At 37.9% G+C, this 24414-nt stretch overlaps 1 protein-coding gene and 1 pseudogene across 2 annotated transcripts; both read left to right on the top strand.

Annotated features, from left to right (window-relative positions):
• The window catches only part of LOC127635488 (uncharacterized), a 35603-nt pseudogene that overhangs the window by 9354 nt on the left and 1835 nt on the right, over positions 1 to 24414 (top strand).
• On the top strand, positions 17386 to 22067 carry LOC127635634 (uncharacterized). 2 transcript variants are annotated; one of them, XM_052115796.1, is made up of 9 exons: positions 17386 to 17860; positions 17973 to 18008; positions 18106 to 18296; positions 18382 to 18469; positions 18584 to 18735; positions 19336 to 19545; positions 20246 to 20404; positions 20895 to 20974; positions 21728 to 22067. In XM_052115796.1, exons 5-9 carry the CDS (start codon positions 18661 to 18663, stop codon positions 21804 to 21806), a joined length of 603 nt encoding a protein of 200 aa, XP_051971756.1. In that variant the 5' UTR covers positions 17386 to 17860; positions 17973 to 18008; positions 18106 to 18296; positions 18382 to 18469; positions 18584 to 18660; the 3' UTR covers positions 21807 to 22067. The 2 variants fall into 2 exon arrangements, with proteins under 2 accessions (XP_051971756.1, XP_051971757.1); XM_052115797.1 differs by lacking the exon at positions 21728 to 22067 and adding an exon at positions 21129 to 21253.

Here is a 24414-nt window from a genome sequence, read left to right as displayed (position 1 = left end):
CTGAGCTCCCTTTATTCCCATTCCATGCACGTATGCCTACACAATCACTTATCCAGGTGTCAGAATACTTGCGCAAAGATTTAGATCTTGGTCCAGATTGAATTGTCCTTCGGTCCAGATCCGGAGTGGAATTATTCTGCTTTGGTGTGTTACTAGTACCACAAGGTTTTGTGTTATGGTCACGAATGATGCATCAAATAATGCAGCTTGTTGAAGTGTGCTATTACTTTTCTAAGCAATCTGATTTTTGTCCTGTGGACAATAACCTTGGTGGGAAAATTCCACAGACTTACATTATGCATAGCTTATAGCAAAGTCAAAACACACAGTTTAATTCAGTTCAGAGCCCTCTTAAAAGGTTTTGGTGTAAAGTGTCATGTGACAAAACAAAATGGCACTGATCCCAGCGGAGTTTGTCTTTTGGTGAAATGCTAACAAAACAACATCTAGTAAGAAACCTTAAGTTTTGATATCAGCAGAAATTCACTGAAATCTCACCTCACATGTCTCACTGGACTTCACACTAGCAACACAAGACAGAGTGCCATGTCTTGTTATGGCCTGTACCCAGATGTCTTCTGGGGAGAGATTCATAACCTGTACAAGAAACAACTATATCTCTGAAGACACAAGAGAGGGAACAACAATCAGACCGGCAGGTAAGGATGTGTTCGCTGGTTCTAACAGGAAGACCCTTGAACCATCATTTAACATACTCTTTGCTCCCTTGGCCATTACCTTCGTAACTGATGAAGCAGGAATGTGTACCATGTCTTTTCAAGCTTCATATTACCCTTCGCTTCTCTAGACCGCTGCACTCTACATCTGCTGAAATGCCTCCATCCAATCAGACTGCAACTCTCCACTTAGGGTAGTATCAAACTCTGCATGAACCAGTTGTCTACATCTGCTAATGATCTTCATGCCAATAAGGGCTGGTACAAAAGAAGAGTTGTGGGAGTCTCTGAGAACTACAAAACCACACTATAGGGTAATATTCACGGTTTCAACCTCCAATAAGATAACATAGGTAAGGTATGTCTAAACCATTGGCAGCTGTAATCTTCAGCCAACATGCTGTGGACAGCATATCTTAATCCTCCCCAGACAGGTGTTCGCTTAGAAATAACTATCTAAGAGAACACCTGTCTGGGTTCCTGTATCAAATAAACAAGAGGCCATTACTCCACTAATCTTTAGATTAGCGACAGGACATTTTCTCACAGTATGCTGGAATAGTCAGTCACAACAAGTATCGATATTGGCTGAGCCTATGGACAAGCAAGTTTCCCAGCTGCACTGATGATTTAATATTCTTTTTGACAGTGTTTTTTTTATTCACACAATTCTTGTGTAGCTGTGTCCTACACCATTACACTGGAAACATATTGGCATCAATCTGCAAAACTTGGTTGCACCTTGGCCAAGTTCTATGAGCCACAGGTTCTGACTGGAATACATAGACGATAAATGAATTGCCAACAAAAGCCATCATCAGCTAACTAACAAAAACATATAGCATCGTGAACTTTTGCAGTTAATCCAGGTGAACCTCAAAATCACAGAGAAAGACACAGAGCTGCTCAGAGATCCTAAAGCTCTTCATGCCATCCAAATAGATGCGTAAAGTGCACACAGGACAGCAATGCTAAGGCTTGTTCTGCTTCCTCCTGGGGTAGCCCTTGCAGGTTCACCACTTGATCCCTGAATGGAAATCCCTGAAGGGAAAGCCTCTGCGACCTTCGTGAAGACAAGGACAGGCCGAAAGGGAGGACTTTGTACTGGTATGCCTGACCCTCGAATACTGCCGGAACCAGTCTTGATGAAGGACGCTCGCTAGAATGCGCCTTAGTCTTGAATCTTGAACGGGAGTCTGTGTAAAGCCTAGTTCAGAAAAAAACTACGAGCGGCGCAGTCACCGAGTGCCTAACCAGAGCAAACGAGCGCGCCTCATCCATTCAGACAGCTGGACAGTAGGACAATCTGTCAATGGCCTCATGCAACCAATTAAACAACATGCTTTAGACACACATGCTTTAGATTGCCTGATGCTGTTATTAAACATTCATTAGAATTAAGAAGCTCATTAACATTTGTGAATCAAAAAACTGCCCATTGTTTTTATATAAAGAAAATTATAATGACTATAGACTAACCCATATCCTTAACCTAACTATAAACCTAAATCTAACATTTTTTAGAAAAAAACCCCAAAGAATTTATGTATGGAATGTTTTCTAATCAGGTCATCCCAAAATCCGTACAGATTTATGCACATCCCTGAAAAAGTAAACAAAGCACATTTTTACTGCTCTTCTAAATTCTTTCAAAACAACTGAGCATTTAATCGGGTCCATAGACAGATTGATCAGCTGTAGGATGTTTATTTCTGTAGAGATGCCATATTATGAGGTCATCTTTCCTCAGCTGCCCAAGATTCATTAGCATAGCTAATCATTCCCACGCCAACAGATTGGGTGATATTTTTCCTATTCTCTTGTTCCAAAGTCATGGTTGGCTAGAAGTCGGTATATGCTTAGAACACCAGTCGTTACTGTTTTTTGTTTTTTTTTACAACCACAAGGTTGGAGGATACACTGTGGTTCAACGAGAGAGAGGGAAAGAAAAGAGAAAAAAGGGATGATCCCAGATGGCAAAACAAGAACACTGATGTGTCTTGGAGAAATATGAATTGGAAAACACATCCTTGCCAAGCACAAAAAAAAATTATAAAACAGAATGTGTAAGATTTTCTTTTTTCTGCCGAACACAAATTAATGATTTTAGAGGAATATTTCAGCTCTGTTGGTCCATATAATGCAAGTGAATGGGTGCCAAAATGTTGACACACCAAAAATCACAATATGCAGCATAAAAGTAATCCATAAGACTCCAGTGGATAAATCCATATCTCTTGAAGTGGTAGTATACAGTCTGACAGAGCATGGAGGAGAATTTATAGCAAAAATGGACTTTTGATCTGTTTCTCACCAATACCAAATTGCTTCTAGATACATTGATTTAATATGACTTTAATTTATATGGACTACTTTAGTGACTTTTGGAGTGTCAAAATTTAAGATTATTTACTTATTTAATTACTTATTTTTAAATAAACATATGTTGCACTGTTGGTAATCGAGCGCAGTTCCAGAAGTACATCAGGATCAGAACTACCCAAGTGCAGATCTTTAAGTGCCTTGTCCTGGTGGAATTGCAGGAGGGCCATGGCATGCAGGGGCCACTCTGCCGTCGAGAGTAGTTAGAGCGGAGGAGTGAAGAAGTCGCTTTCGGGCAGTAAAAGGTGCCCTCTTCGGCTTCGTCAACTCGTCATGCACCTCCGGGAAGTGGCGTGGCTGTGAGCGGCGCCCCGACCAGATGAACCAATCGTCTAGCCGTGAAGGGAGGGGGGGCGGAGCCTACATCTGTATACATAGCGCTACATAGCGGACAACTGTGCGTAGGGCTCAAACTGGACGTGCAGACCCGAAGTTGGCAGCCCAGGCGACTCATCAGCATCAGACGCCGCTTTTACGCTATCCGATGCCATGGCCAAATCATCTTCCAGCTAGCGGGGTCCAAGGGAGACATCAGACTGTCCGTGGGGCGAGCCTTCCTTTTCTCAAGTTCAGAGGTAACCGAGGCCTTCAAGAAAGACCCCTAGTGTCGCTTCAATCGACACAACTTTGAGTGAGCGACAGACGGGGAACTAACATTATAAGTTATTTTATGTTGGAATTCCGGCAGTTTCCCAAACTAACAAGTACTGTAGATCACTGATTTGAACTTTAAGTGCATCATACGAGAGCTGTCAAAAAGAAGTTTGCTTAGATGTTTTAAACTACTGCAGTGTCACATATCTTTTTTAAGTCAGAAATGTACATAGTCTTATGTTGACGTCATTAAAACGAATTTTTTTTTTTAAACACAACACTAAACACTAGATTTAATATTAGCAAACCATAGTTTTGGCAAGTCGAGTAGGACATCTACTTTGTGCATAAGTAGTTTTTCTAACAATTGTTTACAGATTGTTCACAATTCCAGTGGGTCAGACGTTACAATAAGGTAACTTAAGCAATAAGGTAACAAGTTTGGTTGCTCCAAAACCACCATAAAATAGCCAGACTACAGTTTGAAAGTGCACATGGTGCACATCTTACTTTTTGTGATGAAACAAGAATTGAACTGTTGGAGGAAAAATGGTGAGGCTTGCAAGCCGAAGAACACCAATCCCATCCGAGAAGCATGGGGGTTTACAGCAGCATGTTGAGGGGTGCTTTTGATACAAAATAGATGGCATCACGTGGAAGGAAACATTGAAGCAACATATCAAGACATCAACAAGGAAGTTAAAGCTCGGACGCAAATGGTTCTTCCAAACGGAAAATAACCCCAAACATACCACCAAAGTTGTGGCAAAATGGCTTAAGGACAAAAAAAAAGTCAAGGTAATGGAGTAGTCATCACAAAGCCCTGACCTCAATCTGATTTAACATTTGTGGGCAGAACTGAAAAAGCATGTGTGAGCAAGGAGGCCTACAAATCTGACCAGTTCTGTATGGAGGAATGGCCAAAATTCCAGCAACATATTTTGAGAAGCTTGTGGAAGGCTTGTGAAAAAACATTTGAGTGAACGCGATTAATCCTACCAAAATACTAACAAAGTGTATGTGAACTGCTGATGCACTAGAAATATGATGAAAGAAATAAAAGCTGTAAAAGTAGTGAAAATAAAGTAGTGATCCTAACTGACAAGGAATGTTTTCTACAATTAAATGTCAGGAATTGTAAAAAAAAATAAAAATACTTGATTGTCAAGTAGGGGTAAACTTTGTCAAACGCGGAGCAAATCAACGCTGACTACCACCCCTGGAGTCGCGAGTTTGAGTGGAGTGACTCCAGTCAGGTCTCCTAAGCAACCAAACTGGCCCGGTTGCTGGGGGGGGATAGAGTCACATTGGGTCACCTCCTCGTGGTCACGATTAAGTGGTTCTCGCTCTCAATCGGGTACGTGGTAAGTTGTGTGTGGATTGCGGAGAATAGCATGAGCATCCATATGTCTCCATGGTGTCATGAACAGTGATAAGATGTGAGGATTGACTAGAGGAGGCAACTAAGACTTGTCCTCCACCAGCCGGATTAAGGTGAGTAACTGTGCCACCATGAGGACCTAGTAAGTAGTGGGAATTGGGCATGCCAAATTGGGGAGAAAAGGCGGATACAAAATTTAATAAATAGAAACAAATAAATAATAATAAAACATACAGTATATCCCTGAAAACAAAGAGTACTACTAACTGGCTTAAGAAATTAGCAAACTTAAGTCACAAGCCAGGACATTTGCATTTTTTGCAAATCTCTTTTATTAAGACACAATGGGCCCTACTTTAATAGCGCCTATCACAGCTGTATTGAAAAAGAGAATAATAAAAAATAATAAAATACATTTAGCTTTTTTTGTACTTATTTGAATTATGAAAAACTAGATTACAATCCAGGAGTTTTCTGACAATTTGTAAATGTGTCTCAAAAAGAACAATGTTTCCAAATGAGAGCAAAAATTATTCACTGAATTTCCTCACAATGAAAAATAAGTATAAATAAATATGGAAATGAAATACGGTAAATGCAAATGCTAAATGAAAACAAAAACAGTGCATTAGCCTACACACATGCCTCAATTCATTATACATGCTTATATCATTCACAGTATTTTATGTATTTGACACATGCATAAATCAAAGCATTTTATGCATTTTTAAACAGGCTTTAAGGACATATACTTTTTAAAACTATCAAATTCTCACACATACTCACTTAACTGGAAAACACTCTAGACTATCAATCATTAAAAAAGGTACGATACAAAATTTACATTACCCACCCAGCACACAATGTCTCTCCTGCAGGTGCACCAACCTAGGTGCTGAGAGAACTGCACAAGGGTAGTCCTGACCCGGGATTGATGCAGGAGCTGTGCTCGGCTACCGATCTCATCCTCCGGGCGCCAAAGGTCTTGTCCACTCTGGTGGTCCAGGAGTACCACCTTTGGCTCCACCTGGTCGAGATCAAGGAGGCTGACAAGGTACGGCATCCCTTGACATCCCCATCTCCCAGGTTGGTCTTTTTGGTGACACCGTCGAGGACTTTGCTCTCGACGGTTAAGAAGCAGAAGGAGGCTGTCCAGTACCTCCTGCCCGGCACGGCTCAAGATCCCGCACCATCTGCTCGTCGCCAAGGGCATCCCCCTGTGGTGTCACACCGGCTCTGTCTCAAACCGCCCCAGTAGACCGAACCCGGCATGGAGCCACCGGCAGGAAGCAGATTAATTTATCGTATGCACAATGCAGACATGTTATTACTAAATTGGCAAACAAAAAATATGAATGTGTTCTCTCTCTCGTGTGTGTGTGTGAGAGAGAAACTTTAATCAAACCCTAATATGAAAGTTAAACATACTGTTCCATTAGAAGCATATTTTTGTAGAAAACTACATATTTGAGTGTGTGCGTTATCTTTTGTGATTTAGCTACTGTACCACCAGGAAACTGATAAAGGTCATTAATCCAAACATACATATAAAAGATATTGGCACATTTTCAAACCAGATTATACAGTCATATTGTATATACAGTAGATATCACTTTAAGTGCATTTCAAAATGTTGTAAATCGTGCACTTATCATATTGTTAGTCCAATGCTTTAATACCATGCTTTAATGGGTTTCTACGGCAGATACCTGTTCTGTTGATTTCAATGGAGCAAAAAGCATTTTAGATTAGGAGCAACTTTCAGGGGCAACTCTGACAGTCAATAAAATAGACCTGTATGTTGTATTTTGATAAGCACCAATATAATAATATGCCAATAGAGAAATAAAATAGGACCTGCTCTATCATTTTGAGTCACGTTGACACTGAATTACATTTTGAGATTTATGCACTATTTATAGTGCAGTATAAAGGAAGGTCACAGCACACAGGGTTGGGGGGGGGGGGTTACTTTTTAAATGTATTCCACTACAGATTACAGAATACATGCTGTAAAAATACGTAACGTCAGTAACATATTCTAAATACTTTGGATTATCAGTACTGGTAGATTTTTTTTTTCTGAAAAACCTAAATATCTTATGCAGTGTTGTTTCTAAAACAAATTAAATCTTGTTTTTAAGGAATTTCAGATAAAATGATCAAATGTGGCCAGAAAAATAGCATTTTAGCTAAGCATAAAGCGTTCTATTTCTTCTGCTCCAAACTTAATTATCTGTCTGCTCCTATGAATGTAACATATCATAAGAAAGTGTTTCACCGCTGTTCAAATGTACTTTGGATCGCATAATATATATGTATAAATGTTTTCCGTCTGAAAGGACTAAATATTAAATGAAACAAATGACAATAAAAATGTCAAGTAATCTCTTCAGTAATCAAAATACTCTTTGAATTTAACTGTATTCTAATTACCAGTGATATAAATTGTAACTGTAGTGGAATACAGTTAGCCTACTTATATTTTGTATTTTAAATTCGTAATCCACGCGTCTCACGACCCATCGCTAAGAATCCGATAAAGTCTTCGAAACACCGCTGAGACGGGTGACCAATTGGGGGTTGAGCCCTGGGGCTTCGGGTCAACTGAAAAAAGTACAAGCTCTCCCCCGGTTCAGAGAAACTCTTTTCTCAGCATGTCTCTATGATTGCGTGCCTCACGAGCCAGCGTGCACAGTCTGTGCTGAACAGTCTGAAGGCATTTGTGTGGAAACGTCGGTCCACTGAAACAATTTAAGAGGCTCCTGGGGCATATGGCATCCTGAGTGGCAGTCAAATATGATATCGCTTCAGCAGTGGCTTCAAACTCGAGTCCCGAGATGGGCATTGTGCCTCGGGACATATCACGTGCTCGTCACGCCAGTCTGCCGCAGTCTGTTCAGCCCTTGGACAGATCTGGCATTTCTATGGACAAGGATTCCTCTTGAGCAGTTCTCCAGGCAAGTTGTCATCATGACAGATGCCTTCAAGTTGGGCTGGAGTTCCGTGTGCAACGGGCACACAGCCGGCGGTTCCTGGACTGGCCCCCGACTGCGTTGGCACATCAACTGCCTCGAGTTGCTGGCAGTGTTGCTCACCCTGCGGAGGCTACGGCTGTGTATCTTGGACAAGCACGTGTTGGTCCAGATGGACAACACGACGAAGATGCAATAATAAATTGTCCTTTAAACAGTTTAAACAAGTCATATAGGTAATGAAATGTGACAATATTTTGCATTTCTGCAACTGGTGTAAAATAAATAAATAAAAACAGCGGCGCCCTAAGGGACACACACACACACTTGAGGAATCTCAGCAATGTTATAAATTACTCGGTCACGAATATTAAAGCAATATCACCTGAGCAAGAGTGCTGTTTGGCCCAATATTAGCACGTCTGTGATTCAGCTTTGGTTGGGTGGTTTATCAGGAAATGTTTTTAGGTTAACTGGTAATTACAAGGGTATTATGCTATAAATGTGGTTTATGAGGACATTTCTAGTGTCCCCATATTTCAAATTGCATTAACTAAACAATGTTTTTTTTTGAAAATGTAAAAATGCAGAAGGTTTTTTTTGAGGGTTAGGTTTAGGGGCAGGGTTAGGGTTAGGGTTAGATAATGGAAGATAATAGAATTTTGGTGAAATACATAAAAATTGTCTTTTGTCACCAACTAAAATCTTTAATCTTACAGGGATAAATGAAAAGAAACACATCTAGCTGCTCTTATACAGTACATCTGCACTGCTCTTACACTTTAGTTTAGAATTCCACAAACACAAGTGTACAACCAGCAGCGTTTAAGTGCTGTCAACACTGCATCCCTCTTTTAATTGTTTTTTTTAGTATTCTATGTGTTTTATATTTTGTATATTACTGCTGTGAATAAATTAAAAAGATTCTAATAAAAACATACTGTATTAATCGCCAGTGTTTGGGAAGCTACTTTGAAACTGTAGTTTGAAAAGATACAAGCTACTCATCATTTTAAGTAGTTACGCTACACTCAAGCTGCTCTTTTGAAAAAGTAGTTAGCTACAATACAAGTTACTATCAAAATGTAGCTATCTACATTGAAGCTACTTAATGAGGCAGTATATTGCCTGGCATTTTTTGTTCTTGCTAAGTGCTTGTTTCTTCCCTCACCTGGGTTCATTCTCATTGCATTTTCTGACTTGTTTGCAATTAACATGCACGTGCCAGCTTTAATGGTAACATACAGAAGTTGGTCTACAAATATTAGTTTGTTTTGTTTAGGTCCATAAAAAGTGGACGAATGGTCATCCTAGATAGTTGCATAATAATACATGCCAGAAAGTATTTATTTTACCAATCATTTCATTTATTTTACATGAAAATAATAGTTAATTAAATGCTAAGAAATGGATAGTTCTGCATGATAGTAATTATTATAATAATATATACTGTATCAGAAGACTGTACATTTTAACAGATGTTAATCTTTGATAATAGTACTGTATATGTATACTTGCCATAAAACTCAGAGGACATGTTGTAATTAAAAGTTGGGGCAAATCTTCTGGTGTTTTATAATAACAGGATCAAATGGGCAGATTTAATTCATATCAAATTTTATTGGCATGATAAACATAAGTAGATTAGACACTATACATATTAAACTTATTAAAGGCTGAAGTTTAATTTGCTGAAGTTTAAATATCAAAACTAATATTTTCTCTGGCTGCCATTCAGTCTCTACAAGCATTCCTGGCTGCAGCTTCTTTCAATCTCTATTGTGCACATGATGGGTCTCTCGAAGACAGTTTTGCTTGTGACACTGGTTCAGATTAAAGTTAGTAGGTGTTTTCGGCATTTCAAAGACATGCCCATATCTCTTGGTTTACCGTTTGCGGATGAAATCTTCATTCTCCATACAGTAAATCCACTCCTGTTTTTACTGTGCCCTGGACAACCATGTGATATGAAAAAGTGTGTACTGCTCCACGCAATCATTTTCCTTTTGGGGTTAGGATATGCACCTCATGAAAATTTAGTGAAGTTTCGCCCATTGTACATATGTGCCTGGGTTAGTTTGCGGTAGACGGCAGATGACCTAAACATGTCCCCACCCTAATCCTAACCTTATGGAGCCTGTGGCTGAGTAGTCTGCGAGGAACAACTCGAGACACCTTTTTTCCCCATCGCTTAAAGTTTCGGCAAGCAAAAAAAAGGACAGTGTTAATTGCCTAATTTTCTTTACATGTCAAACAAAAAATATGAATCACCTAAATGTGTTAAATTTCCCATCCCTGATTTTTATATATTTGTATTCTTTTAATTGCATTTTCTGTTTACAAAAATGCAATTACAAAAATTCTGTGTACAAAAATGCAAGTGCTTTACACTTTGTTTAAAATGTTCTATATAAATAGAGCTTTACCTATTTATGTGCAACAACATTTGTCAAAATGTATAAAATGGAATGAGATGATTCACTATGTCGTCACTCGAAAGTGGTCTCCATTCACTTTCATTGTCTGGAAAAGAGCAGCTTGATGATTTAGCTAGTAAATCATTTTTCTGGGTGAACTATCCCTTTAATATTGGGTTTAACTTGACTAAATCTACATTATTATATTGTTTAAAATATCTGTGTACTGATGATGTCTCATAGATATTCATGGATGTTACTGAATAAAAAATAATAATCTTTCAATAGAAGAAATTTCACAATTTCTAACAAGTGTTGTGTTGTTAGCAATATTATTATTCCTCTCAATTGGAGGAAACGAAAAAAAATCTAATTTGGTCAAATGATACTTCTGAGTTAACTCCTCAAATTACATTAATTTATTATCAGAAAAAATATCCACAAGCTTACGAAGTCCCAAACAACACCATCGTTTAAAACCATCATCCAAAATTCCTGGGGTGAAATCAGGATTGTTTAGTATTGGGGTAAAGAAAGAAGTCAATTTAGATCTACCTTCAAGTCTACATGCTGATCTCCATGCTCTCAGAGTATTTACTATTCGCTATGTGCACAGGTGACGCGACGAACGTTCGAAATCTGCGTGGTGGGCGGGGGGACTTCCGGTTTTGGTTACTACCGGTATTTCCGATGTAGATGTTTTGGAAGAGTGAGTACCATAGGTAAAATGTTAACAGTAAATAAGAAACGTCTTACATATCAGTATCAAATTGGCAACTCTAAATTACATTGTAGTGTTCCTCGATGTGCCGTTTCTTCGAGGTATAATTCTGAAGTTTTCATCGTTTTCCGCATCAGCCTGAGGTACGAGCTCAGTGGCTAGTCAAGATAAGACGCGAGAACTTCACTCCTACCGATAACACCCGGGTATGCAGTCGACATTTTAAGCTAGAAGATTTCATCATAACCACAGGACGCCGAAAACTTGTTCAAGGAGCTGTGCCATGTCTTTTTGAGTGGAACAATTTTTGTTTACCAGCGCCAAGGACTGTATTTTTCTCTATGAGCTTCCATATACTGCTTATATATTTTGTAATTTACTATGCTGTTTGTTTATTTGTATCTTGTGATATAACGTTTCAGAAAATTGTCTGAAATATTGACAATGTTTACATGTCATTTATTGTCTTTTACACTGCCAGGAGGAACACAAATACATGAGTTAATTCAGACATTTTATCATACAAAGACACAAGCTGTCATACTACACTCAACAATAACATGGCTCCTATAATTGTAACATTGTGATGCATCGTTTGACATTTTGTATGAGTTATGAGTTTGTAGATAACTAGTCCACATAACTGCACATAATACAGTACTCAACAGTACTTTAATGCTTCTTTGCACTTCTGGTTGGATGTCAACTGCATTTCATTGGCTCTGTGCCTGTACTCTGCTAAATGACAATAAAATTTAATGTAATCTAATAACTACTAACACTGAATTCATAATAACAAAAGGTACCTTGTATAGGTTTGTTGTTTATGTACATACATGTGCATTTCTTAAAGAGAACTATTTACATTGATTTTCACACAAACACATGTTTTGTACAGTCTGATACAGTAATGCAACATTATGATTTTGCATAAGGCTCTGCCAGCCACACAGGAGCACTCGACCTCATAGAGCTGAACAGGAGTGGAGTCTTCTAGGACAATCTTTTAAAAAACAAAAAAGTGTGTTATAATCAGCAGAGATCACAAACTGATCAGATATCTCAAAGTCAAAAGTGCATTTTGCATTATTTTTCAAGTTAGCTACTATGAGTTAGAGAATGAGGTTACTTTAGGGTTAGTAAGAAAGTAAGTTAAACACAACACAATATAAACAGCAAAGCAACTGTCTCAACAACCAGCTTCTGGGGTTTCATATAGGAATGGTAGGTCTACTAGAACACTAATAGGGCAGGCACGTGTCATCATAGTGTTACCTACTTCAAACGTTTGGCTAGCTAGATAGTTGTCTAAGATGTTCAACTTGTTTAGGTAATTATTCATTTGTTACCCATCATTGCCAAATTGAAGCCCCAGAACAGAACTGGTTGGATCAGACGAACAACTTTCATCCCTTCTCTGATGGTGTGAGGTTTCTCATGTTTCCTCAAAGATCTATGACAGATCTTTGATCCGTCAGCACGGATGCTGACTCTCCCTGTCTGTCTTTACTTGATTCTGGGGATAACCAAATACTGCCAATATATGTAACTGAACAACACAAGTCATTAGTATATGGGTGATTCTTAGACTATGGGCACTTTTATGTACTTTGTAACCAAAAATGTCATTTTTTTAAAATATGACCAAAGTACAATTGATATGGATCGCAAGAGTAGGAATTCCAGCGTTTTAAGTCTAGCCGTATTTTCTCAAATAAAGTGTAGCAGGTGACATCAAGGGAGTAAAGTTGTGAATCAAGGGGGTGTGGTTAGCCTAGTATAAAGAGAAGGGTAGGAATGAGAAAAGTAGGTGCGGTTTGTTTCTGGCCAGCGGAAATCGATCGACACTCACGCAATTCGTATGCGAGAGGTTCGCATGTGGATGTGTTTGGATCTGAGGTATGAGCTGATTCGAATATGCATAATAAAGGTGTTTTAATGCTTGTATTTCAGCTCTACGGAGCCCATTTGTTGCTCTTGTTGTATTTGATTTTTTTTTTGGTTTGTTTGTTAGGTTTTTTGGGTAAAAGTTATATTGTCTAGTCCGCCCCGGCACTTGAGCTGGTAATCGGGCCAAAAAGAAATTGGAAAGGCCTTTGGGTCGGACTTGTCATGTCTTGTTTCTGTTCTTTAAACTTGCCTTTATACTTTTCCTTTCCTTCCTCTCCTCCTCCAGCTGTTCCTCATCTCCCCTTAATTCCTCGCTAATTCTCTTCCCACCTACTGTTCACCGCTGATTAGGTCTCTACTTCTCGCCCTGCTCTTGCTGCTTTCGTTGTCTGAGTCTCACTAGAGTTTCACACGCAAGAAGCAAACCACTGTCTCGTTTGTCACTGTCCAGTCCTGTCCTGTTGGCATCCGCCTTACCTGTTCACTGCTAACCGTCTCAATATTTGAATTCTGTCCAGTTCGTCCTACGCAGCGAGTGGTCTGGTTACTACAGTCTCGCCTCGAACCTTGCCTACCCTCGGAGAACATGCGGCCTGTCGCCGCTTCACTGCTACCCCCGACTGCTGCCTAAGGACTCTCTCTGAAAGTTAACAGAAGTTTCCGTTATTTTTCGCCCTCTCTTTTTTTTAGTTTGTGTTGGCCATTTACCTCTCAAGGAGAACATTTGTGTTCTTCATTATTGCTGCATTGAACTGTCATTAAAGACAGTTCTTTAGTTGTTATATCGCATTTGGGTCCTCACTTAACAACAGGACTAGTTTTTCTTTTCCTTTTGTTTGTTTTTTTTGTGTATTGTTTGTTCCCACACTATTCGTTACTGCAGCATGAGGAGGCTCAGTGGTTGAACAGAGGATCTACTGTGCATGTACTTATGTTGGATTAACTGAGTGATTCACAAGGTTTCGTTTAATGAATTTAACTTATTACAGTCTTTTTGACTGTGGTTGGTTTTTATTTATTTATTTTGCTGTGTGGTTTAAAAGGCTCCTTCTGTTCAGGTAGTTTGGGATGAAAGCGTCCTCGTGTGTGTGAGATACTTTTGTGTAAGCCAAAAATAAATCTTGGTGATTTTTCTATTTAACGAACTTGAGTCGTGCTTTGTACATGTAACAAAGGGAACAAAATTAGATTCGTACATCTGCTTATTAGGTATGGAAATGAGAGTACCTGAGGGCATAGCTTCGGATTTAGCTAAATTAATTTTATAACCAGAAAAGGTACTATACTTGTTGATCAACTCGATCAGAGCAGGAACTGACTTCTCGGCCTCAGATAAAAAAAAAAAAGCAATACATCATCAGCATAAAGCGCAATCTTGTGATGTTTATGTCCTATCTGCAAACCCGAAATAGATGTTGCCGATCTGATTGCTTCAGCTAGAGGCTCTATGGCCATCGCGAACAAAGGTGGTGACAGGGGGCAACCTGCATGGTGCCTCTATGTATAGGAAAATAATCAGATTTTAAGCCATTTGTCAATACGGCAGAGCGTGGGTCCGTGTACAGCACTCTAATCCATTGCACAACATTTTTGTCCTAGGCCAAACTTTTCCAAAACAAAGAAAAGGTATGACCACTCAATACGGTCAAACGCATTTTCTGCATCCAAAGAAAGCACTAGCCCATCTATGGATATCCCTTTAAAGGCATAGATAATGTTTAAAAAGCGTCTTATATTAGCAGATGAATTCCTACCTGTTTGATCGATCCCAATTATTGTAGGAAGAATTTTTTCAAGGCGCGTTGCTAAGATTTTAGAAAGCAATTTCCGGTCCACATTCAGTAATGCTATTGGCCAATAAGAAGAACATACATCAGGACTTTTACCTTTCTTTAATATAAGCGTCATATTAGCTTCTCTAAGGGTTTTTGGTAATTCTTTAACCACAAACGAATAATTAAACATATTAAGCAATGGGTCTACAAGCAGCTCTTGAAACTCCTTAAACTCTCCTCAAAACCCATCTGGTCCAGGTGATTTACCATTCTTTAGAACATTAATAGCATTAATAACCTCCTGTCTAGTAATAGGTCCATTGAGGGAGTCTTTTTGTGTAGCTGAAATTGTAGGAAGATTAATGTCAGAAAAAAAGTCAACCATTTGCCTGAGATGGTCATCTGTTTTCTCAGAACAATATAGATTCATAAAAAAAATCGAGTTAAACGAGTTATTAATGTTCTTATTATCGTGGAAAATATCTCTGAGACAACAATAGTAGCGATAAACTGAGATGCAGCACGTTGTTTTGCAACATATGCTAGAAATCTCCCAGGTTTGTCTCAATGCTCAAAATCTTTGTTTTGAGTATCTTATTTTCTTCTCTGCTTCCACAGTAAGGAAACAGTCTAAAGATGCTCTAACTGTAACTCTCAATAAATCTGCTGATGGAGATATATTTTACTGTTATACATTTTTTTCTTAACCAATAACTGAGCCTACAAAGCCCTGTGATTCATCATTCTTTGACGCTTTCTAGAGGAAGTGTATGAAATAACTTGCCCCCTTGCAAATCTTTACAACCTGACAGAACTGGAGAGGATCTGCAAAGAGGAACGGCAGAGGATTCCCAAATCCAGATGTGAAAAACTTGTTGCATCTTTCCCAAAAAGACTCATGGCTGTATTAGATCAAAAGGGTGCTTCTACTAAATACTGAACAAAGGGTCTGAATACTTAGGACCATGTGATATTTCAGTTTTCTTTTTTAATAAATGTGATTTTGGATATTTTAATTTGACGCAAGTTTCGTGACCCGGATGTGACCTTTACAAGGACTGTATCCATGTATCAAAGCAAAACAAACTATTAAAGATGATCATGGCCGGACTGGAGGAATATTCTAACATATTTAAGCAGCGTTTTGATGATGGCAAAACAGCTTTTTTTTGGAACAGTGGTTAACATTGACCATAGTGTGTTTCAGGAGGCACTGTTCTACTTGACAGAAAGACATGCAAGATAAATATAGGTGGGGATATATCAAACTAGGCATATGTATATATTTGTACAGAGATTTGTGACAAACTGATTTTGTAAGCTCAATTGCAGATGAATAAACACATAGAAATAATAGAATTTGTTCAGAACTCTGCATATTTTAATGTAAAAATACAAAAGTATAAAAAGTATTAACATAACATTTCAAAAACTTCTAAACCCTGCAATGAGCTTTAACATTAGACATTGTTACATAACAAAACACAATACTCTGAAGAACTGGTAAGCTATGATAGTATTTGTATCATACAATACTAAAATTCAAGTTTAATCAGTATAGAAATATTAAAAGTGCTTTTAGCTTTAACCGCAACGTTGGATTTGGTGGAATATCGACCGCATCTAGGAACTACACAGAAGTCATCTTTAAAAAGACACGTCCTGAAAAGGACGTTCAATGACTGCCGTGTATTACTCTTTTTTGAATGAAAATATTATCTTTTAGAGGGTATGCACTCTTTACAGAAGCGCTGTCGAAGCGCCCAGGAGTGTGGACAGCACAGCGTGCAGAGAAGGAGAAAGCCGCTGGAAACGTGCTGTACACTCTTAAAAAAAAGGGTTCCTCTGGGTTCTATATAGAACCCTGGGGTTCCGTTCTTGGCCAATAGAACCTTTTACCAAAAAAATGGTTCTATGTAGAACCCTTGAGAGCAAAGAACCTTTTTTATTAAAATGGTTATAATTCATGTTTTATGACTGAAGTGTAAACTAAAGATTACACAATAATTATAGGCCTACACAACACATTCACAACACTTTTTGAGTCAAGACCCATGAAAATGACTGCTGTAGTCAAAAACAAGAGTCAAAAAATATCAATATCTAGTCAATGTATGATTTGAGCTTTGCCTTTAAATAAAAAAATAAAATGACCAGGTGTTTTCTTTATTTTGTATTCCATATTGTGATGGCTTTAATCATAGGTTTTAATCTGTCGAAGGTAACATTAAAAAATAATTATCGTAAAAATTCTCTCTGGTGGCGTATATGCGTTGCATCATCCTTGAATTCCTATTGGTGGATTGGCGAAGATGAACCTCCGAGAGACAAGTTGACTGACAGTTTGGCTAATTTTTCAAACTGAGGAGTCCGCCATTTCTTCCCGTTTATACCCACAGGTAAGTTACGTTTTTACATTTTTAAAATAATTTTAATGAAATATTTAGTATTGTAGTTAATAGTTATATTGGTTAGACTAGCCCTTGTGTTACATACTGATACTAGAAGCAAAAGGATAATATTTACCTCAGACACTGCTGTGTAACGTTAGCAGTGACGGGCTTCGTCAGCCGTCGGTTCAGAAAGCCCTTTTCAATTGTTTTTCCTCCGGTTTTAAATTATTTAAGTTACAGTCTCCCTTTATTTCCTTGTTAATGTTAATTGAATTGTCAATAACAATAAGACAGCTGTGTTATAAGGAGACGAGCTTCGAGACAGAAGCGTGAATTTTAATTTCAATGAAGCGCGCGCTTGTTGTTCGTTAACGGTACATTAACAATAAGCGCCAATTCAAATATAAGCGAACCGGGTGGAAGACGGAGGAGTATGATATGTGAATGTTTGTCGCAGTTTCACACATACTTAGGCCTGTGTTAACAGGTGTTATTAATTCTTCTATAGAATATGAAATATTTGGTTGGTTTTTTTTACAGAGCAGCAAATTGATGGGGAGACTCTGCTGGGTCTCACAGAAAGGATGGTGGAAAGACTTTTTCCTGTAATGAAACATCAGGTGACATTTATGAAGGAGCTTAATAAGTTAAAAAAGTAAGTCTGTACTGTTAAATATTAAAGATTGTGGTTAAATATAAAACAAACTTATGCTAACCAAGCTTAAAATCCTTATCTTAATTTATATTTTTATTTTTTCTTCAAACAGCCTGGAAACTGAAGTGCCTCAAATATCGTGTACTCCGTATGTATCATTGATTTAAAGTTTAAACAGACTGTATTGTGGCAAGTAAAATGAATATCCTGTATAAAAGACTTCAACGTTGTATTCATGTTTACAGACAAGAACCCTGTGAGAATGAGGGCTCATTTGTTGCCCAACCTTGGCCAGCAGTATACAACCTGCCTGTCTTTCCCCTGAATTGCAAGCAGCTTTGCAGAGGAAGGATCCCGGCTTTAAGAAGAAGGACAAGTCTCACATCCGTGCATTACTGATTCAAGTGTTGTTTGACAGCATCACCTAGCACACCTGGTACAGTATTGTATTTTATAACAGTTAAATGTATTTTATGTTTTGGTTGTTGGGTACTGAAATAATATATTTGATTATTTCTTAGGTACCCAAATCATAAAATATATGGAGATGTTCTGGGGAGTTTGATCACCCGCTTTCCATTTTTGAAGGATGGCAGCTCCTCTGGTTATGTATGAACATATTGCTGCTCTTTTAATATTGTGAAAATATTGAGATCATTGCTCATTAAAAAATCTCACACAGAAAAAAATCTATTTAAAAAGAAAGTATAAATGTGTCTACAGGATACCTTGTTGGAATGCCTTAGAAACAAATTTAAAAAGAAAGGATTCCCTTGGTTAGCTCATCAATCGTCCTGCAAATGAAGAAGAAGTATGGGATCAAAAGGAAGTGTGCTGGACAAACATATTCTGAGGGACTTAGTCAACAACAAGAGGCAAGTTCAGTTCAATAAATTTGATTTTGAAGGTAGATTAAATTAGTCTTAACATGAAACACATGTTGACAATTATTTCAGAGTGCAAAATGTAGAAGAGAACCATTGGATATAATGGTGTAACGCTAGTGTGGGAAGCAGGAGCAGGCAGACAGGAGGATCGGATCCAAACGCAGTTATCTTTATTGACTAATAGACAGGCAAAACACAAAGGAAAGCCCACAATGGGGAAACTAAACATAAACTAGAACACTCGGGCAGGAGGGCACATACCAGGCTAACAACATACAACGATTGATAAGGAGTGAACAAGAAACAGGGATTAAATACACAAGGACAGGATGATTACAAATGATAAACAGGTGTGAACAATGACACAAAATGGCAGTGATGACGGCAGGTGGATTGTGGGAAATGTAGTTCGGACAAAGACAAGTGAAACCAGGGCAGACAACAAGGGAATCGTGACAAATGGCTAGTGATGGGAAGTCTGGCTCTTTTCAAAGATTTAATTTAAGATTGATGTTTCAATCTTAAATATTTTATTCTGTGACTTTGATTCATATTTACGTACTGCACAATACTGTTTTTCTACCTCAGATTGTGTTGGACCTGGAAGTAATGGGTGAGGATGAGACAAGTTTCCAGGAACACATTAATGCCATCACCCTGGAGTTGCGTAAAAGCAACCCCAGTTACTCTGAGGTCAAGAACCGGATGAAGCGCACTCTTTTCAAAAGAGTACAGATTATGGACAGGCCTGCAGCTGAAGTAATGGAGCAGTTTCCTTTTCTTGGGGTGCCACAGCTTGTGAGTAAACACTGTTACATTTTGTGCCAGGCAAATAAGAAAAATCTGTGTATATTATATTTCTGTGAATTCCTATAGCTCATTTGGTAGAGCAATGCGTTAGCAATGCAAAAGGGTATCCCGGGGAACACAAACTTATAAATGTATAGATTGAACGCAATGCAACTCCCTTTAGATAAAAGCGTCTGCCAAATACAGTAATTCTTATTCTAATTGTATTATTTTAATTTTAGATATATACTTCTGTTAAAATTGAGGTCATTTAGAAATGGGAGCTCTAGCGCAAGTTCTACCGGGAAGACTCTAATATCACGTCATTCATTAACCACAGATCTAGCCAATCACCACTCGACATATGCAGTATTTTTAAGCCTGGTTAACACCCATTACTAAGTTCGCAGAAACTGACGCCGGCGCTCACTCACCCGCGTCTCGATTGCAACCATAATGACAAATTGCAAATTTAATAGAAAAAAATGTTACATGGTATTTCAATCAAATGGGATTCAACGCCTGTAATAATTTTGATTACTTTACCACGCCCACTATTTTTCTTATTGAAAATTCTGTCTCGGAAATACATCACTATATGGTAGTCAATTGCAACCTCCAGTTCATGCTGACTTTAAGGAACTTGTTCGGCTGAAAATGTGTAATTTGGATACAAGCACCAGAAGTAAACAAATGTTTTGTATTTAAGATGCTGCATGAAATGACAATGAGGTTTGGAACAGACTTGGCGAAGAACATGGAAACATCTCTAAATGAAATGGCCCCAAACATCATCAGGAGTGCAAAGAAGGAAGTCAAAAAAACCTCTACGCAAATCTCTTTGGACCAGCAGAGGAAACCACAGAGGGTAACAACACCATATATTTTTTCCCATCCAACCTATCTGTTCCATGCCCAGTGTAAAGTTGCATTGTCAATTTAAAGGTAGCTCCTACAAATTGTATGAGTGGAAACATGTATTAAAATAATGTAAATATTAAAGGAATAGTTTACCCAAAACATTTAATAATTTACTCCCCTCTTGTCATTTCAAATCTTTATGACTTTCTTCTTCAGAACACAAAAGAAGATATTTTAAAGAAGGATGGTAACCGAACAACGGCGGTGCCCATTGACCTGCATTGGTTTTGTGTCCATATAATAGAAATGGGTACCAGCATTGTTTGGTTACCAACATTCTTCAAAATATATGTTTTTGTGTTATGCCGAAGAAGGAAAGCCATATAGGTTTAAAATGACAAGCGTGAGTGAATGATGACAGAATTTTCATTTTTGGGTAAACTATCCCTTTAATTGATTTCTGTACCTAATGTACAATCATTTGTATCTGTTTATAGGTCTCTTTAGGAATGCTGCACTCATTTTATTGCCAGCACTATTCAAAGAAAATGCCACTTTCCTCCTCTGTGTGGATAGTGTAAGTATAGAGTCTTCTGTAGTTTCATTAACATTTGATGCACTTGACTTGAATTAAAGGAACTGTTTATGCAAATATAAAAATATTAGTCAGTCTACTCACCCTTATGCCAAATTTTTTAAATGTACCCTTTAATTTACTCTCTCTTCCTTAGTCATAAGTTTTGGACTGTTTCTACTGCTATGTACTGTCATTGAATAGCACCCCAGTTTTGAGTGCATCGATCATAAAGGAAATCTATACAACTCCAGGGTTTAATACTTGTCTTCTAAAGCAAAATGGTACGTACAATGGTACGTTAGTGAGAATAAAAATATTAAATTTGCCAAGATAGGTTACTATAATTAGACTATGTATAGATAAGAGAATAACATGCAATGGGGTGGCACATGAGCTCCACATTAATTATTATGAGTCTTGTTGGCCCTAGCTGTCATATCTGTGTTGTGTCATGAACGATTCAGTCACAAGAATGAAAGAACCAATGAGATTCCAAGTAATCAAAGTGGAGCTGATGTGGTAGCATGTTGAATGTTCTTCAGTCATCCGTAATGTTGACATTAAAACACATTACAAAGCTAGAAAGAGCCAGGATATTATTAAATATATCTCAGATTTTGTTTAAGTGAAGAAACAAAGTCATACACATAGGTTGGCTTGTTGGTGAGTAAATTATGGGGTAATTTTAAGTCTATTCGATGACATCTTTTAATTGGTGAAAAGCACTCAAAAGGTGAAATGTTTGTTTTACAGGAACCCAAAGGTCCTACACCCACCATTGTGTTTAATGGCTCTCCTGATCCCCTCAATGCTGAAAGTGTCAGCATTATAATGGACAACGTGACCATTATAAGAGAGGCAGACATCGACATGACACAGGCTGTGGAATGCCTTTTGCTGTCTATTTTCTTTTCAATGTGCAATACCCGGTTCACATTAAGCACACAATGAATTTTATTCAAAAATACATGCTTAAACTTAGGCAAGAGCATGTCAAAAGAACACCAATACCTGTACTAAAAATGTACAGTCAACTTCTGTAAATTGTAGTGATATTTAATATGTTTTAATTGTTCATGTATTGTTTTTTATCTGTATTGTCAAATATCAGAAAATATATATTTTTCTTGTACAGTACTTAACTTTTACATGTATCTCTGAAATATGTACATACAGTACATAAACAATCTTATTTATATTTAATGCAAAGCGAAAATGCTTAAATAATTCACACTAAACAGTTGAATGTAATAAAACATCTTAAATGTAAAAAGGTTTTGCTATCTAATACAGTATACAGAGGTGCAATTTTAAATGTCACTAATATTTTTTGTATAATCAATTGAATAAATTTATGAACTTTCTGGATTGATTATATTTTCTTATTCAATAATAATTATCTCGTTTAATAATAAAGAACCCTTAAATGGTTCTATATAGAACCATCTAACTTGGATTCAAAGAACCATTTGGGGTTCTTTTTATGGAACCCATTAAAATGGTTCTATATAGAACCATTTTGGAGTTCCATATATGAAGCGGGTGATAGAACCATTTCTGGTTCTAAATAGAACCATTTCTTATAAGAGTGTAGATCCAACTGCAATGTACCCTCCCAGATAGTGGTGAGTGGAGCAGTAGTGAAACTCAGCTTGCTGCTGCACCACTGCTCGGCTCCAAAGAAAAAATCTGACTGACAGAAGCACGTCTACTTCCCTTTATACCTGTTTGTCCAGGGTACATGCAAATTCTGTCTGCTAAAACCTCTAGAAGAGTAATGTGTATTTCACCAGCAAGAGGACCTATTGAAATGAGAGAGGAACTGAATGTTGCACAAAGTAAAAAACTAAATGTTAGTTTGACAAAGCTTCTTCATGAACGTGATTTCTCATTGTCAAGTAATCCTGTAGACATATGTGTTTGACAAGGTGATACAGACTGTGAAACTCTATGCCGTGGATATTGGAGATGATTTTATATCACAGGAACCCTGCCTGAATTTTCCTGCCAAAGACGGGTATATGTTTTACAATTATGTTTAGAGAGATTTGAATGACAACATGACATATTTTTTGCTGCTGGAATGACAAGCCAAATCTCTGTGAACGAGCACACAGATTCCTGAGTCTGAGCATCACATGTACTATGACATTAAATTTTTGTTTCAGCGGAACGATGTTCGTATGCTTGATGACATTTTTACCTGTATTGACAAGATGTTTAGATGGTGTGACATGTATAATCGCTTCAGTTCTGTAAACCCTGAGCAGGACGCTACCAATCTCGAAGACCACCTCTTAAGTCCGTCCCCATATTACAACCATTAAAAATGCCAGCAGTTCTGTACATTCACTGTGTCTCAAGAATCTATGATGTCTACTGCTACAGCAACACTCCTGAGACTGCACCGGCGATGCCTGATGACAGCACAATACTGCTGGAGCCCAACCCACAAACTTGCGACAACAGCTGGTTGGATACATTTTGCAAGGATCTGGGATATCAAAACTTGACCTTCCATACAATGCCGTTCGGCAAGCTGGAGCAATAACTGGGGCAATAGCTGGTGCTACAGCCTATGCTGGGATTGATGACACAGACAGTTGTATCCGCTTACGATTCAAAATCATAAAAGCATCTCATCAACAAAAAGCTGAAAGAACTCTGTTTAGGCTGCAAGGTGGACCATCTGAGTCAGATTAGACATTCCTGCTTATTTGAACCTGATGCCCATTTATGGATGCATACTGTGGTTTGATATATTCACCCCATGTCAAATTACATTCTTGAGAACACCATTGTCATGTGTATTACATTTCTACAGAACCTCGAGGCTGTATGATGCCAATGTTCTCTTTTACTGAAATAAAAATTCAAAACACTTCAACAATCCAAGTTGTTCTTTTGTGGAGACTGAAGTGACAATATGTAAATATAAAATATTTATTACACGCCTTCTAACCCGGGTTCTTTAGGAGGTAAATAATGTTTAAAAGATAGTGTTTTAAAAGAAACGGGTGTTCGTTTAACCAATAAACCGATTAAGTTTCGGGCTGGCTCGCCAGCGATGATGCTTACAGTACACAGAAATGCGTCTCTAAAATACAATAGGAAACAGGTTTTTGTCTATGATATTGCTATGCAGTTCCAGGCCAATCTAGTTGATATGTCTGCATATGCCAAGGAAAAGGACAATAATCATATTCTGTTGACGTGCATAAGATCTGTTTAGTAAGTATGCATGGGCGAGTGTGTTGAAAGGAGTTTTTTAACAAGCATTTTCAAAGCATGACAAAAAAATACATCACACATTTTGCATTTTGCATTATGCTGTTTAATAGAACCTTAAAAGTTAGGATGTGTAGGTATTTAACAGCTACCAACTCCAAACGCTACATCGATTTCAAGGCATCACGGATGGATACAACATCAGCTATCAC

The sequence above is a fragment of the Xyrauchen texanus genome, chromosome 43, assembly GCF_025860055.1.
Source record: "Xyrauchen texanus isolate HMW12.3.18 chromosome 43, RBS_HiC_50CHRs, whole genome shotgun sequence".
NCBI lineage: Eukaryota > Metazoa > Chordata > Actinopteri > Cypriniformes > Catostomidae > Xyrauchen > Xyrauchen texanus.
Note: the sequence above shows the minus strand (reverse complement) of the source record. Positions and strands in the feature narration are given on the sequence as shown.